General features: G+C 42.0%; 1 protein-coding gene and 1 long non-coding RNA gene across 14 annotated transcripts in view; one reads left to right on the forward strand and one right to left on the reverse strand.

The window, feature by feature from the left end:
* Positions 1–230: 230 nt before the first annotated feature.
* The window catches only part of LOC145532581 (general transcription factor II-I repeat domain-containing protein 2), a 46933-nt gene continuing 28975 nt past the window's right edge, over positions 231–18188 (reverse strand). For 3 of the 13 annotated variants that reach the window (XM_081558023.1, XM_081558021.1, XM_081558029.1), the window contains exons 10-16: positions 17174–17230; positions 15668–15730; positions 14201–14278; positions 13816–13899; positions 12133–12316; positions 11556–11584; positions 7288–9104 (exon numbers count right to left, since the gene is read on the reverse strand). In XM_081558023.1, coding sequence (XP_081414149.1) covers positions 7501–9104; positions 11556–11584; positions 12133–12316; positions 13816–13899; positions 14201–14278; positions 15668–15730; positions 17174–17230 — 2099 coding nt within the window. In that variant the 3' untranslated portion in view covers positions 7288–7500. Of the gene's footprint in view, positions 2079–7287; positions 9152–10237; positions 11585–12132; positions 12317–13134; positions 13629–13815; positions 13900–14200; positions 14279–15667; positions 15731–17173; positions 17231–18188 lie in introns of those variants that run through there. The other 10 variants (XM_081558022.1, XM_081558020.1, XM_081558028.1 and 7 more) reach the window with 7 other exon arrangements.
* LOC145532598 (uncharacterized) lies at positions 7201–10252 on the forward strand. Its single transcript, XR_014073416.1, has 3 exons — positions 7201–7352; positions 7447–7602; positions 7720–10252. It is a non-coding gene; the product is annotated as an uncharacterized LOC145532598 (long non-coding RNA).

The following is an 18188-nucleotide window of genomic DNA, read 5'->3' on the forward strand; positions in this document are numbered from 1 at the left end:
GGAAGAGTCCTGAAGAAGAGTGGACACAGGGCATAGCTGGGGGCGGGGGACGGGGTGGTGGGGGCAGGGGACGGGGTGGTGGGGGTGGGGGTCAGGGCTGTAGTTGACCTTGTGTGTACACGTTGAATGCCAAAAAAAATTGTAATTTAGGTTTAGGGAGACACACATTAGATGTAAAGATATACCATAAACTGAAAGGGAAGAAATGGAAAAAGACATTCATGCAAATAGAAACTTAAAAGACTGCTGGAGTAGCTGTACTTAGAGAAAATAGACTCTGTAACAAAGACTGTAATAAGAGACAAAGGCATTCCATAACAATAAAGGGGTCAATCCAATAAGAGGATATAACATTTGTAAATATTTATGCACCCAACATAGGAGCACTAACATATACAAAGCAAATATTAACAGACCTAAAGGGAGAAACAGACAACAATACAATAATAGGGGACTTTAATACTCTGTTTACATTTATGGACAGGTCATCTACCCAGAAAATCAGTAAGTGTATTCCAAGATAAATCATATATTGGACTGCAAAACAAATTTTAACAAATATAAGAGGATTGAAGTCATATTAAACATTTTTTTCAGTCATGGTGGTATGAAACTAGAAATTAATTACATGAAGAAAACTGGCAAACTCACAAATGTGGAGATTAAACAAATTACAAATGACCAATGAGTCAAAGAAGAAATCAAAAGAGAAACAAAAACACCTTGAGACAAATGAAAACAGAAGTGAAACATACCAAAATTTATGAAATGCAGTAAAAGCAGTTCTGAGAAGGAAGTTCACAGCAATAAATGCTTACCTCAAGAAACAAAAGTCTCAAACAACCTAACTGTACACCCCAAGGAACTAGAAAAAAAAAAGAACAAATGAAGCCCAAAGTTAGTAGAAAGAAGGAAGGAACAAAAATTAGAGCAGAAATAAATGAAATAAAGACTGAAAAGACAATAGAAAAGATCAATGAAATTAAGAACTGGTTCTTAGAAAATATAAACAAAATTGACAAACTTTTAGCTAGATTCAGCAAGAGAAAAAGAGGACTCAAATCAGAAATAAAAGAGGAGATATTACAGCTGATACCACAGAATACAAAGGATCAGAAGGGACTCCTATGGACAATTATATGCCAAACTAGACGAAATGGATAAACTGGACAACCAAGAAGTAGATAAATTGCTAGAAACGTACAATCTACAAAGCTTGAATCATGATGAAATAGAAAATCTGAAATGAAAATCTCAAATGAAACAAGGAGATTAGGAGTTTGAATCAGCAAAACAAACAAACAAACAAAACCTCTCAACAAACAAAAGTCCATGACCAGATGGCTTCACTGGTGAATTCTACCAAACATTCAAAGAACAGTTATTCTAAGATCAATCTTTATCAAACTCTTCCAAAAAATTAGTGAGAGGGGAACTCTTTCAAATGTATTTTACAAGGCCACTGTTACCCTGACAAAGGATGCCACAAAACAAGAAAATTACAGGCCAATATCTCTGACTACCCTAGATACAAAATTCTTCAAAAAATTTTAGTAAACAGAATTCAACAATACCTTTGGTCACACCACATGATCAAGTGGGATTTATTCCAGGGATCCAATGATGGTTCAATAATCAGTCAATGATACACCATGTTAACAACATGAAGGCTAAAAATAATATGATCATCTCAATAGATGCAGAAGAAGCATTTGACAAGATTCAACATCATTTATGATAAAAGTACTCAACAAAGCAGGTATGGAGGGAATGTACCTCAACATAGTAAAGGCAATGTATAAGGAGTACATAGCTAAACATCAAATTCAATGGTGAAAAGCTAAAAGCTTTTCCTCTAAGATCAGGAACAAGAAAATGATGTGTGCTCTTACCACGTTCATTTCTCAAAAAAAATTAAAAACAGAACTACCATATGATCCATGGGTTTGGGTAGACTCCGGGAGTTGGCGATGGACAGAGAGGCCTGGCATGCTGCAGTTGATGGGGTGGCAAAGAGTCGGACACGACTGAGCGACTGAACTGAACTGAACCATATGATCCAGGAATTCCATCAGAATCTGAGTATTATATGAAGAAAATGAAAACACTAATTCAAAAAGATAACTGCACTTCGAAGTTCACTGTAGCATCATTTACAATAGCCAAGATATAGAAACAACCTAAGTGGCCATCAGTGGATGACTAGATAAAGAAATTGTGGCATAAATATAAGATGGAATATTATTCAGCTGTAAAAAATAATAAAATCTTGCCACTTGCAACAAAATAAATGGAATTTGAGGGCATTATGCTAAGTGAAGTCAGGCAGAGAAAGACAAATACTGTATTATCTCTCTTATACGTGGAATCTAAAAGACAAACAAAAAACAACATATAGAAAACAGGCTGATGGCTGTAAGAGGTGGGAGGTGACAAGGTAGAAGAAATGGGTGAATTGGTTATTTATTTTAGTTTAAATAAATTGAATAAACATTTTTTAAACTGGCAAATATAAAAAGGAGAATATAATTGATCTTGCATTCCAAATTTAATTGACAATAGCCATCCTGAGGCCATTGCTAAGGCACAGAAGGGGCACAGAAATTTGAATGTTTACCCAGTTTTCCCTCCCTGAGAAATAGTGGGGGTCTTGGCTAATTTGAGAGCTGTGAATATTCAGTGAAGGACAATAGCTTATCAAACATACAGAGAGTTGTATTTGGCTATAGAGACAGGGTGCCTCTGATTATTCAGAGAGCCTGTCCAGTTGGGAGTTGTAAGAGAAAGCAATTATTACCACCCATTCCAGCACTGCAGCTGGCCCAGGGCCTTCACATCTTTGCTGATGGGTCTTTCTCCAGATGCAAAGACACTACGGTGCAAACTAGAATTGCAAATCTTAATAAAAAACAGAGTTGGACCATAAAGAAATCTAACTGCTGAAGAATTGATGCTTTTGAACTGTGGTGTTGGAGAAGACTCTTGAGAGTCCCTTGGACTGCAAGGAGATCAAACCAGTCAATCCTAAAGGAAATCAGTCCTGAATATTCATTGGAAGGACTGATGCTGAAGCTGAAACTCCAATACTTTGGCCACCTGATGCAAAGAACTGACTCATTAGAAAAGGCCCTCATGCTGGGAAAGATTGAAGGCAGGAGGAGAAGGGGACGACAGAGGATGAGATGGTTGGATGACATCACCAACTCGATGGACAGGAGTTTGAGCAAGCTCTGGGAGTTGGCAATGGACAGGGAAGCCTGGTGTGCTGCAGTCCATGGGGTCGCAAAGAGTCGGACAAGACTGAGCGACTGAACTGAACTGAGCTGACTGATAGAAGACAGTTTGCCCCCAAGGCCGTGGGAGGCATGGAGCGCTTCTGTTCCTGTGTTGGAAGCGGTATATGAGTGAGGCTGGACAAGGCTGGTCGCTTAAGAGAGAAGTCAGTTTCTCCCAGTCTTGGCTCAGTCATACAAGTGATTGTGCTGGTCAAGCCACCTGGTCCCAGGACACACTACAGGTAAAGAAGGAACCTGGGGACCCTGGGAGTTGACTCAAAGCAAAACAGCCCCATGAATAGCCCAGCCAACAGAAGGCAGCCCTGGCTGAACTCTATGGTCCTCTCCCTAATACTCAATGGGCTAACCACCAGGAAGCCATGGGTGACAGTGATGAGCAGGGCTCTAAGACAGACACCTCCCAGAAGCACGGTAGCTGCTTAGAAAAGGAAGAAGAACATGGACTTTGGAGTCACGCAGACCCAGGATTGAATCCTTTCCTGGCTATGTGGCCTCAGGCAGGCCTTTTAATCATTCTGAGCCCCAGCTGGCTGTCTGAAAACCTGGGGCTGGTGTTTCCCCGCAGGGTTTGCAGGACCACGCCTCTTATGCTGAGTCAACTTCTGCTCTGGTACACCAGCAGCTGGCCTCCCGCGACCGTGAACTAGTCTGGAAGTGACCGGACTCACTTCCCAGGAAGTGGGCCTCGGACCCAGCTGGATTCAGCCGGACCTGCAGTCAGCCTCCTAAGGACAGGAACTGCCCAGCGTGGGTCATTCCTGTGTCTGAGGACATCCATCCAGGCCCCAGCTGGGACTGGTCCCCTACACAGGGTGACCAGTTGGAGGCTGGTCTCTCCTTCTGTCAGCTTCCTTTAATTTCTGTCAAAGCCTTTTCCTCCACTGCTTCCTGAATGTGTCGTCAGGTAGGATCTCCAATCTTTTTGTACCCTAATCAGATTAATTCCTCCAAATCTGGAAGGTATTCGCAATTTCGGGTCACTAATTCCAGCAACTAATAGATACTAAGAACACATATCTCTAACTTTATACCTTTATACCTGTTCAGTTCAGTTCAGTTCAGTTGCTCACTTGTGTCTGACGCTTTGCAACCCCATGGACTGCAGCACACCAGGCCTCCCTGTCCATCACCAACTCCCAGAGCTTACTCAAACTCATGTCCATTGAGTCAGTGATGCCATCCAACCATCTCATCCTCTGTTGTCCCCTTCTCCTCCCGCCTTCAACCTTTCCCAGCATCAGGCTCTTTTCAAATGAGTCAGTTCTTTGCATCAGGTGGCCAAAGTATTGGAGTTTCAGCTTCAGCATCAGTCCTTCCAATGAACACCCAGGACTGATTTCCTTTAGGATTGACTGGTTTGATTTCCTTGCAGTCCAACGGACTCAAGAGTCTTCTCCAACACCACAGTTCAAAAGCATCAGTTCTTCAGCGCTCAGCCTTCTTTATAGTCCAACTCTCACATCCATACATGATTACTGGAAAAACCATAGCTTTGACTAGATGGACCTTTGTTGGCAAAGTAATATCTCTGCTTTTTAATATGCTGTCTAGGTTGGTCATAACTTTTCTTCCAAGGAGCAAGCGTCTTTTAATTTCATGGCTGCAGTCACCATCTGCAGTGATTTTGGAGCCCCCCAAAATAAAGTCTGTCACTGTTTCCACTGTTTCCCCATTTATTTCCCATGAAGTGATGGGACCAGATGCCATGATCTTAGTTTTCTGAATGTTGAGCTTTAAGCCAACTTTTTCACTCTCCTCTTTCACTTTCAAGAGGCTCTTCAGTTCTTCGCTTTCTACTGTAAGTGTGGTATCATCTGCATATCTGAGGTTATTGATATTTCTCCCAGCAATCTTGATTCCAGCTTGTGCTTTATCCAGTCCAGCATTTCTCATGATGCACTCTGCATATAAGTTAAATAAGAAGGGTGACAATATACAGCCTTGACGTACTCCTTCCCCAATTTGGAACCAGTCTGTTGTTCCATATCCAGTTCTAACTGTTGCTTCTTGACTTGCATGCAGATTTCTCAGGAGGCAGGTCAGGTAGTCTGGTATTCCCATCTCTTTAAGAATTTTCCACAGTTTGTTGTGATCCACACAGGCAAAGGCTTTGTGTAGTCAATAAAGCAGAAGTAGATATTTCTCTGGAACTCTCTTGCTTTTTCGATGACCCAACAGATGTTGGCAATTTGATCTCTGGTTCCTCTGCCTTTTCTAAAACGAGCTTAAACATTTGTAAGTTCGTGGTTCACGTACTGTTGAAATCTGGCTGGGAGAATTTTGAGCATCACTTTGCTACCCTGTGAGATGAGTGCAATTGTGCGGTAGCTTGAGCATTCTTTGGCATTGCCTTTCTTTGGGATTGGAATGAAAACTGACCTTTTCCAGTCCTGTGGCCACTGCTGAGTTTTCCAAATTTGCTGGCATATTGAGTGTAGCAGTTTCACAGCATCATCTTTTAGGATTTGAAATAGCTCAACTGGAATTCCGTCATCTCCACTAGCTTTGTTTGTAGTGATGCTTCCTAAGGCCCACTTGACTTCGCATTCTAGGCTGTCTGGCTCTAGGTGAGTGATCACACCATTGTGATTATCTGGGTCATGAAGATCTTTTTTGTATAGTTCTTCTGTGTATTCTTGCCACCTCTTCTTAATATCTTCTGCTTCTGTTAGGTCCATACCATTTCTGTCCTTTATTGTGCTCAGCTTTGCATGAAATGTTCCCTTGGTATCTCTAATTTTCTTGAAGGGATCTCTAGTCTTTCCCATTCCATTGTTTTGCTCTATTTCTTTGCATTGTTCTGTATCTATATGCTTTTTTTTTTGAGTTAATAGATTTTTGTTACTTTGGATGTTTTGTTAAAAATTGAAGTATTTTAATTTACAATGTTGTGTTAGTTTCAGGTGCATCTATATGACAACCCTCCAAGGGAAAAATGCTACAAAGGAAAAGTAATTTGGTCAACTGACAAAATTGGAGTATGATTGCTAAACTAGATAAAAATATTGCATCAGTGTTCAATTTACCGGAATTGATGACTAAATCATGGTTATGGCCAAGAATATTCTTCTTCTTAAAAATACTCCCAAAAGTATTTAGAGATAAACAAGGTGTAACTTCCCCTCAAACGGTTCAGAAAAGAACTATGCACATATGTTTATACACATATACAGATAATCATAAAGAAGACACTTATACACACAGGAAATGTACACACAAACACACACACACACAAGAGAGAGAGAGACGGGGGGAAGAGAACAAACGATAAAACAATATGAGAATCTGGCGAAAGGGAATTAACTGTTCTTTTTTCTATGCATTTGAAATTATTTCAAATAAAGGTTTAAAAAAAGCCTCCAAACTTCAACTTAGTCTTTAAAAGCCTATGTTATTTTTGGATTTTCTATTGTATTTTGCTTTTAATCATCATCATCTGCTTTTATTTTATTTTTACTAATTTTTATTGAAGTATAGTCACTTTGGGCTTCCCAGGTGGCTCAGTGGTAAAGAATCCGCCTGCCAAGGCAAGAGATGTGGGTTCGATCCCTGAGTTGGGAAGATCCCCAGGAGGAGGAAATTGCACCTCATTCCAGTATTCTTGCTTGGGAAATCTCATGGATAGAGGAGCCTGGTGGGCTATAGACCATGAGGTCGTGAAAGAGTCAGACAGGACCCAGCAACTAGACAACAACAACAATAGTTGCTTTACAATGGGAGTTTCTATTTTAAGTCCCACCTTTCTGGTTTCTTGGGAAGGCAGAGACACCACAATATGTGAACACATCTCTGATGCTCCTTCAATTTGGAAACATATGAAGTCACATGGAATACCATGCAAATGACAGGGAGGTATATGTGTGTGTATGTATAACCCCATCTCTCTCTCCGATTTAAACTTCAGGATGCAGTTCCAGTGCCCACAGGGGTCAAGCAAGCATGTGAGTGAGTGAAACAGGCCAGGCATAAGAAGAGTCAACTACTAGAAATACAATAAAACTTTCTTGATTTTGTTTTTACTGGGCTATGGGGAAGCACAAAACGTCATACAAACAGGTATGCTAACTGCAAACGATATTTCCGAGTCAAAATGGAAAAAAAAGAAAACCAGAAATATTTAATAACATGTTTTCATCTTGAAACCCCCTAGACCTAGAGGAATCTAGGCTTCCAGCCCCCGGGACCGTGCGGGAACGTGTTTTTGTCACGTCGAGATGTGCAGTACAGAATCCCACTGGGAGTCCTTCAGCTGGGAGCAGTACTCAGTTTTACTCAGTTTCATAATGGAAAAGAGCTGTTCACAAATGTAGGTGCTCCCAAACATGGAGAGGATCTTGGCACAGTGGGTCTTGTACTTGGGGTAACTGCCCCAGAGGTATTTATAGAATTCTGGTATTCCAACCTTGTCGTATTTGGTTTTCAGGACCGTGTTGCACTGCAGATCAATCACCTCCATCTGCAGAGCTTCCTGGACGCTTTCGATCTTCATGGAGAAAGGGGAGCTGAACAGGGTCAGTTCACTTTCATAGAGTTTGAAATCGGACAGCCTTTTCTGGAACTCCGTCTTCAGCTCCACGATTTTGGGAATGTAGTTCAGGCCGTCGCTTTCATTCCTGGAAACCGATTTCAGGGTGGGAAAGTGGGCCAGGTTATTCCTGGCCAGATGAGTTTCCCAGAGGCACAGTTTGGCCAAGAAGGCCCGAATCAAGTCGTACATCTGCGTCACGATTTGGGAATGCCCTTGCAGGGAGATGTTCAACGTGTTCAGGTGCATGGTCATGTCCACCAAGAAGGCCAAGTCTTTGATCCAATCTTGAGAGCTCAGCTGAGGCAGGGGCTTGCCTCTGGAGGACATGAAGGAGTCAATCTCTTCCAAGGATTCAAAGAACCTCTTCAGCACCAGCCCACGGCTGAGCCATTTAATCTCTGTGTAGTACAGAAGGCTGCCGTATTGGCAGTCCAGCTCATAGAGCAAAGTCGTGAACTCGCTGTGGTTCAGTCCACGGGAGCAGATCCAGTTCACGGCGTTAACTACCACGCTCATGATGTGGTCCATCTTTAACTTCTGAGCACAGAGTGACTCCGGGTGGATGATGCAACACACGGACTTCAGATCGGAGCCCTTGCAAACCATCGCCACCTTGGACTTGAGTTTCGTGACCAGCCCATCGTTGGCGTCTACCATGGCAGGGGTGCCAGTGGAGGCCACGCTGACTAGTTTCGACCAGTCGATATTAAACTTTTTGAGACTTTTCTCAACACGCAAAAAGATCTCGTTTCCAGACTTCGTACCCGTCATGGGCACCGTATCTAAAAGTTCTTCTGACACATCAAAATTCTCATCGACTCCCCGGATGAAGATGGCCAACTGGGTGGTGTTGTTTATATCTGTGATCTCGTCGATGGCGATGGAATAAGCCACAAAAGATCTGATTTTTTCACGTAACTTCTCCCACAGGTTCCCAGCCATGTCTTCCACGGGCTGGACGGCAGCATTTTCCCTTGGACTCACCTTGGCAAACGCTTGTTTTTGCTCGGGACACACGATGTCTGATGACCCTAAGAGATACTTTCTGAGTCCTTCCTTTAGCTCCTGGAGCTTCTCATCACGCATCTTCTCGGTGTACTGGTCATAGTGCTTGCTGTGGTTGGTTTGATAATGGCGCCTCAGGTTGTATTCTTTGGATACCGACATGCTCTGTTTGCATATTAAACAGGTAGGGATATTCTGCACTTCCACGAAGAAATAAGCTCTCTCCCACTTTTCTTGAAATACACGGCCCTCTTGATCTATCTTCCTTTTTCCCACTTTTGATAGAGACATGGAGACAAGAAAGAGTTCACTTTTCTCTTGACTGTTAGAAAAACATCAGCAAAAGCATGATGACAAAAGCATGGGGATAAGGTGGTGAGGGGTGTGGGTTAACTGGAGAGTGACCCAGCTCTGCAGGGGTGGGGGGTGAGGCTGGGGACACTCAGGGCCAGCAAACCATTGCCAAGGGAGCATGGCCCCACGTTGGATGGATCTTCTAAAGAAAACCTGGAAATGAATTTTTATGAAAAAGCCCCGGGTTTTTCCGTATCAGCTGTAATTCCCTTTTTTAAAAGGTTGATGAGTCAAATGAAAGACGTTGGCAAGTGGTGAGGGTTTGGTAAGTGGCTATGTTGGTTCCACCTGGTTTAAGTGAGAATGATTTGAAATTGCATCTGCATTTTAACATATTGGGCTTCCCTGATAATTCAACAGGTAAAGAATCTGCTTACAATGCAGGAGACACAGAAGACTCAAGTTCGCTCCCTGGGTCAGGAAGATCCCCTGGAGGAGGAAATGGCAGCCTACTCTAGCATTCTTGCCTGAAAAATCCCACAGACATAGGAGCCTGGCAGGCTACGGTCCAAAGAGTTGGACATATTTTTTTCCAATGGCTTTTCAAGAGAATTTTGAAATAACAGAGAAGGGGATGAGCACAGAAGGCATATGATTTACCTGCTATGAGTCCCCAAAGACACTGGTGACAGCCACAGACCCTCACAGAACTTACGTGGTTTCAGTGTGAAGAAATGGGCCACAATGTATGTGAGCTTTACTTCGAGAGAACATGGGTATAAAAATTCACTTTAAGGAAATGCAGGCAGAGACAGTCAATTCAGTGGTTGCCTGGGGCTGGGGGTAGGAATGGGATGACTAGAAATGGGTAGGAGGAATCTTTTGGGGATGATGGAAATGTTCTAATATTAGATTATGGTAACAGTTGCACAACTCTGTAACTTTACTGAGAAAAATCACTGGATTGTGTACAGTTTGCACAAGTGAATGGTATGTAAATTATGCCACAATAAAACTCTTAAAAAGGTACAAAGCTATTTAGCAACCAGATGAATTTAGGAATAATAACTGTGCATTTTAAGAGAACAGTTTTGTTTCCAAAAATTAAAAAAAATTTTTTTGAGATGGACCATTTTTAAACTCTTTATTGAATTTGTTACAAGATTGCTTCTGTTTTCGGTTTTGACTTTTTTGGCCCTGAGGCATGTGGGATATCTTAGCTCCCTGACCAGGGATTGAACCTGCACCCCCAGCATTGGAAGGAAGAGTTTTAATCATTGGACTTCCAGAAGTTGGAAGTCCTTTGGAAGGAAGGACTTTGGAAGGAAGTTCAGAGCTTCCAAAATTTAAGTGAGGAGGTTCTCTAGTGATTCAAACTTTTGGAAGCATCTCTACATTTTCTGCTTTTTTTTTCTTTCTAGAGATACCTTATTTTTTAAAATTTATATTGAAATATAGTTGACTTACAATGTTGTTGTGTTAGTTTCAGGTATTATATACATATGTTCTTTTTTAGACTCTTTTCCATTATAGGTTAATGCAAGATGGGTATAGTTCCCTGTGCTATACAGCAGGTCTTTGACCGTTACATTGTCCGCTTTAACATCCAATAGGATTCTGACTTGCTTGCAAGGACTCTAGGGGAGACATGAAAAATATTGGGACTTCCCCAGTGGTTAAGACGAGCTTCTACTGCATGAGGTGTGGGTTCGATCTCTGATTGGGGAACTAAGATCCCACATACCTAGTGGTGCAGCCAAAAAAAAAAAAGTTTTAAATTAAAACAAAATGTAAAAAGCAGAAAGACTGGCACATTGCTCCATCAGAACAGAAGTCAGCCTTGGCACTGACTGGAGTGGGTTCTGGGAGCCCTGCTGTGCCAGGCAGTAGCCCTGTTGGTCCTGAACTGTGGGGAGGTCAGTGGTTAGAGATCTTGGAGGTGGGCCTGGGGTGGCCAGGCAGGTACTATTTACCAACTAAGGTGGAGCAGTAGTAGTTCAATAGTATGAGCATCTTCCTCCACCATAAAGGACTCTTGAATAAGAAGGTGGTGTGCCATCACACACAGCAAGCTCCACTGAACTAATATGAGAAAAAAATGCCTGGCTGAGAAAACACAAGCAACAGAATCAAAGGGCTTTATAAGAAGCAGGACTTGTCGCTGGTGGTCCAGTGGCCAGGATTCCAAGCTCCCAATGCAGAGGGCCCCGAGTTCGATCCCTGGTTGAGGAACTAGGTCCCACATGCTGTAACTAAAGATCCTGCATGCCACAACTGAGAACCAGAGCAGCCAAATAAACAAATAAAAAGTGGCATGCTTTGCTCTGAGACCCAAGGCTCAGGAAGCAAGGACCCCCTGGTGAGTGCCCCCGAAGACAGCTCACACCTCACATCGGGGGCTGGAACCATCTTCTCACCCCCGGAATACTCACCATTGCTGAGCTCGAGACCTGGAAGTGGTCTGAAGAGAAAGAGACATTGGTGAGTGCAACAAAGGGCACTTATCCTCTCTTGTCCATTTAGTTCTATTTGATAAACTTGTGACGTCAGCAATCGGCTAAAGTAAGACTGGTTGCCCAACGATCACCAAGAAATGGAAGCTAAAACACACAGTTCCCAGAAGCAGAAGCCGATGAACTGGGACTTCCCTGGTGGTCCAGTGGTTAAGACTTCGAGCTCCCAAGGCAGGGGACCCGGGTTCGATTCCTGGTCAGGGAACTAGATCCCACATGCTGAAACTAAAAGTTCCTGCACGCTGCAATGAAGATCCCATATGCTGCAACTAAGATCCAGTGCAGCCAAATAAATAAATTAAAATAAATATTTTTTTAAAAGAACACCATGAGCTGAGTATGAGGGGCATTATCACATAGCACTTGACCGACTTGACCGCAGGGACCCACTGCCCACCTTCTGGGGTAAGAATCCCGGTACCACCCAACTTATCCACCTTGAGGAAGTTACGATCTGCAGCTCATTCTCCTGACCCGGCAGGGAACCCTCACGTACCTGATGACTGTGAATTTGATAAAGTCTGCGGCATCCAGGATTCTTCTCATGGAGCTAATTTCTAGGTAGCCGGGGGCTTTGAAGACCACCCCCGGGGGCATGCCGTCGATCACCACGCAGCCAGGGTTGAAGGTGATCTTCCTGTAGGGAACTTTCACAGGGAAATCCACTCCAATGGCTTCACCTGTGGTGAGACGAGCATAAAGCCAGTTCAATTTGTCACTTGCTTTTCCCAAACCGAGCTTTAAGGTTAAGCTTTCAAAATTATTCATGTCAAGTGATAACAATGGTGATCAGCCATTATTGTATTTTCCAGGCGTGCTAGGATGCAAGAGTGATTTTAGTGATTTTTGAAATTGGGAATGGGTAGGATAGCAGACTCGGTTTCTCTATGCAGGAAATAGGGATTATCTACCGAAAAAGGTTTTCTGAGGATCGAATGATTCATCATATGTCAAATGCTAAAAACAATACTCAGCCATGGGAAGAAGTCAGTAAGCCAAAGATAGCTATGATAGTTATTTTTTAAATTGAGATAAAATTGACATGTAACATTATATTAGTTTTGAGTATACAACACAATGATTTGATAAAGATAGCTTTTTAAAACAATTATTTATTGAAGTATAGTCAATTTATAATGTGTTAATTTCTGTTGTACAGCAAAGTGATTCAGTTATACATATATATACACACACACACACACACATATTCTTTTTAAAATATTCTTTTCCACTATGGTTTATCATAGGATATTGACTATATTTTTCTATGCTATACAGTATGACCTTGCTGTTTATCCACTCTATTTATAAAAGCTAACATCTAACATCGGCTAACCCCAGCTTCCCACCCCATCCCTCCCCCAGCCTCCTCCTCCTTTGCAACCACCAGTCTGTTCTCTAAGTCCATGATTCTGTTTCACAGATAGGCTCATTTGTGTCCTATTTTAGATTCCACAGAAAGTGATATCATATATTTGTCTTTCTCTTTATGACTTACTTCACTTAGTATGACAGTCTCTAGTTGCATCCATGTTGCTGCAAATGGCATTATTTCATTCTTTTTTGTGGCTGAGTAGCATTCCATCACACATAGGTACTACGTCTTCTTTATCCATTCATCTGCCGATGGACATTTAGACTGTTTCCATGTCTTGGCTATTGTGAGTACTGCTGCTATGAATATAGGGGTGCACGTATCTTTTTGAATTATAGTTTTGTCTGGATATATGCCAGGAAATGGGATTGCTGGATCATATGGTAGTTCTATTTTTAGTTTTCTAAGGAATCCCTATATTGTCCTCCATAGTGGCTGCACCAACTTATTCCCACCAACAATGTAGAAGGGTTCTCTTTTCTCCACAGCCTCTCCAGCATTTATTATTTGCAGATTTTTTAATGATGGCCATTCTGACTGCTGTGAGGTGGTACCTCATTGTGATTTTGAGTTGCATATCTCTAATAATTAATAATGTTGAGCATCTCTTCATGTGCCTATTGACCAAAAGATAGCTATTATTATTATGATTATTATGTAATTAGTGTTTCTGTGTAAAAATACACACTAATTTTGATCACAGCTCCTTAAGAGAAAGATCAATTTTTTTAAAGTAATCAATTAGAAAGAAATATTTCAAATATATATTCAAAAATCTGAATATGCAACAATATAAAAACGTACCAAATTTTCGGCTAAAAAGGTCATTGACTTGCTCTCTTAGTTGTTTTATTTTTTCAAGGCTTGATAATCTTTCCTTCTCGTTATCTAAAAAAATTAAAAAAAAAGTTTATTCATGTATTCGCCCCCGACCCCAAAAGGCCATTGGAGAAAACCCCCATTAGCTCATGAGAAAGTACTTTACCTGGCTTATCAATTTACTTTTAGCAAAAAGTAAGCATTTTGTAAATTTGTAAATTTAAGGCATTAGACATGTCTTTCCTTAGCCGACAGGGTGAACTTAGCAAAGAAATAGGTCCAGGAGATTAACCCATGTCACAAAACGGTTAAAATATAACAAAGTGAAAACACAGTCTAAATTATGACAAAATCAGATAGAGTTCTATACCTGGGACTGTCACCTGAACGATGTTAAGATCTTCAACACCTGCTGCAGAATTTGTAATATTGGGTGAACTGGTGTTTCCTTAAACAGAAATTGAAATTTAGAACTTATAGAAAGTTAGACTACTTTTGCTCTAAAACTGTCAAACTGCCATTCTGATCAGAAGGCCCGAGGAGGGAATTCCCGGTGACATAGTGATTGGGACTCGGGGCTTTCACTGCAAGGGAATTCCCGGTGACGTAGTGATTGGGACTCGGGGCTTTCACTGCCAAGGGCTCGGGTTCAGTGCCGGATGGGGAACTAAGCTTCTGCAAGCAGCACAGTGTGGCCACAAAAAAAGAAGGCCAGACTAAATTTTTCAAACTCCAGAGCATATTTAGCTGTGGAATAACAAGCTGGCTTGGTATTAATTGATGTTTGAGTCTCTGCAGTTTAATCTCTATGTCAAAGGGGAAAGGGCGCCGTGGCTTTTACTTAGTTTGTAGCCCCTGATACTTCACAGTCAGTCTAAATTGATTTAAAAAGAAGACCGATTAAAAATATGTTTCCTGGGACTTCCCTAGCGGTCCATTGGTTAAGACCCGAAGCTCCCAATGCAGGGGGCACAGGTTCGTTCCCTGGTTGAGGAATTAAGATCCTGCACGCCACTTGGCCAAAAGAAAAGAAAAGAAAAATTCCTTTACTGTTATTCTCAATTTATGGAGGGGTGAAGAGAGGAAGACATACAAGTGCGTACGAGAGAGCACTCAAGAAGCAGACGTCCTATGAGAAACGATGTGAGGAGACAGCCAAGGAAAGGCTCAGGTGGGGTTAAGCAGTAAGCGCAGTTGCCGTTACCGCAGTCTCTTCAAAGGACAGACGCTTCGCTCGCTCCCTTAAGCGCTACGTGAGAAATGAAACGAGCCTTTCCAGTTCTTTTTGAGGGACTCGGGGCTCAGTCCCTGTGTTGTGTGAATGATCAACTATTTGGATATCTGAGATTCTACATCTGAGAGCAAGGAGCCACACCACACTGCTCCTCCCTCCCCTGGTCATATACACACACACACACACAAACACACACACACACACACACGTCGATTTCACTCTTTTCCCCGGAGTAATCCTTTGAGGAACACACACACACACACACACACACACACGTCGATTTCACTCTTTTCTCCGGAGTAATCCTTTGAGGAACGAACACACACACACACACACACACACACACACACACACACACACGTCGATTTCACTCTTTTCCCCGGAGTAATCCTTTGAGGAACACACACACACACACACACACACACACACACACACACACGTCGATTTCACTCTTTTCCCCGGAGTAATCCTTTGAGGAACACACACACACACACACACACACACACACACGTCGATTTCACTCTTTTCCCCAGAGTAATCCTTTGAGGAAAAATGAAAACTAGACTTAGCAGTGTGAATTCGGCAAGGTTTTTGGCAACCCACCTTCAATTTTCACCTCAGCTTCAGGGTCCTCACTCGTTTCTGAAGGGACGAGTTGAGAAGAATCTTGAAAAAAAAAATTTCTAAAGTGACATTCATTATTATGTATTCTCATGTTCCAATATTTTACTGCTCCTCTACCCTAGAAGTTGCTTATCCTGGCATTTTAAATACATTTCATATTCAATGAACAGAGGTATAAACACAAAGGTAATTTTAATTTTAAAAGGGATAATAGAGTAATCAAAGATTACCTTAACTTATAAGGAATAAGGGGAGATATTTGCTCTCTCTTCAGAGAGCAAATGATACAAAGTTACCCACAGTAACGGACACAGAATATTTTTCTATTTGAGCTAATGGAATTCATGTGGCAACAGTGTTTTCTGGTTGTTGTTGGGAATTACTGAGATTTTTAAAAAGCTATTTGCTCCTCTCTTATCCTGCCAGCAGCCCCCAGGTGATTCAAGGTCTATCATTACTTGGATTCATAATTGAGTTTTCTGCTGGATAAGAGTTATGACACGTACATCAAGTTGGCATCACGGACTCAGTGGAGTCTGAGCAAGCTCCAGGAGATGGTGAAGGACAGGGAAGCCTGGCGTGCTGCAGTTCATGGGGTTGCAAAGAGTTGGACACAACTGAGCGACCGAACAACAGCAACGGCATACAAGTTCTACATACAGACAAAAGCCTGGCTAGACTATCCCAACCTAACTGGCTCATTTTAGAACGATCTGTCAGTTGTAACATTAATTCATTGTTAGTAAAACAAGAAAGACTAGAACACAAGACTGTTTTGATTTTGTACTATTGTTATGTAAGATGTAACCTTTAGGGAAAAATGGGTGAAGGCACGTTGGACCGCTTGTACTATTCTTGCAGCTTCTTGTGAATCTATTGCTGCTCAGTTGCTAAGTTGTGTCTGACTCTGTGACCCCATGGACTGTAGCCCACCAGGCTCCTCTGTCCATGGGATTTCCCAGGCAAGAATACTGGACTGGGTTACCGTTTCCTTCTCCAGGGGATCTTCTCGACCCAGGGATCGAACTATAATTATTTTAAAATAAAAAGGTTTCAGGGAGTTTTCTGGTGGCCTAGTGGTTAGGATTCCGGGCTTTTACTACCATGGCGTGGGTTCAATCCCTGGCCAGGGAATTGACATCTGGTAGGCTATGTGGTTCGGTCAATAAATAAAGAAAGAATAAAAGGACTGGCATAAAATAGAAAACTTTTAAAAATCAAACAAGGGGCTCTCCTGGCGGTCCGGTGGTTAAGACTTCACCTCCCAGTGCCAGGGGTTCGGGTTTGATCTCTAGTCGGGGAGCTGAGAACCCACATGCCTCAGGGCCAAAACACTAAGACATAAAACAGAAGCAGTATTGTAACGAATTCAATAAAGACTTTTGAAAAATGGTTCATATCAAAAAAGTCTTTCAAAAAAAAGTTTATTCTCTGCAAAAAACTGTAAACTAAAAAAAAAGAGAGAGAATGCCTCAATTTTCTAACCTTCCATTGGTAATTCCATTTCTATTACTTCAGTGCCTGCAGAAGACTGACGGCTCTCTGAAAGGAAAGCAAACAATATATTCAAAAGGCAGAAATATACATTTTAAAAAAGACATCATTTGAAACTAATGCAAAGAATTCAAGACCACACAGGAATATCCATGAAATACTTATAGACTGCTTGAAATCGAATTCATATGAATGATCCTTTCTTTTTCCTTAACTTATTCTTTGGAAAAACTTAAAACATAGAAAAGCAGAAAGAAGGCAAAACGAGGCCATCTGTCCATCCTCCAGCATCAAGTCATCGACTCAGGTCATTCTATCTGTGCCCACTCACCCCCACTGGCTGTGGTTGTTCAGTCACTCAGTGTGTCAGGTTCTTTGCAACCCCAGGGACTGCAGCATGCCAGGCCTCCCTGACTTTCACTATCTCCCAGAGTTTGCTCAAACTCATGTCCATTGAGTCGGTGATGCCATCCTATCATCTTGTCCTCTGTCGTCCCCTTCTCCTGCCATCAGTCTTTCCCAGCATCAGGGTCTTTTCCAATGTGTCGGCTCTTTGCATCAGGTGGCCAAAGTATTGGAGCTTCAGCTTCAGCATCAGTCCTTCCATGAATATTCAGGGTTGGTTGCCTTTAGGGTTGACTGGTTTGATCTCTTTGCTGTCCGAGGGACTCTCAAGAGTCTTCTCCAACACCATAGTTTGAAAGCATCAATTGTTTGGCGCTCAGCCTTCTTTAGGGTCCAACTCTCATGACTACTGGAAAAACCATACCTTTGAGTATACGAACTTTGTCGGCAAAGAAAGTAACTACACCCACTGGTAGTTTACGGTAAATCTCAGAATTCAGTGTGCAAATACCTACACTGAAGGAAGTACATCTCTCTTCTGTTAGTGTCACCATGATATTGTGATGACCCAATAATGAACAATTATTCTTTATCATCATCTCATATCTAGTCTTTGTTAAAGTTTCCTCAATTCTCATACCTGTCTTTAAAAAAAACAAAC

Source organism: Giraffa tippelskirchi, chromosome 13 (assembly GCF_054371585.1).
Source record: "Giraffa tippelskirchi isolate mGirTip1 chromosome 13, T2T-mGirTip1v1.2.pri, whole genome shotgun sequence".
NCBI lineage: Eukaryota > Metazoa > Chordata > Mammalia > Artiodactyla > Giraffidae > Giraffa > Giraffa tippelskirchi.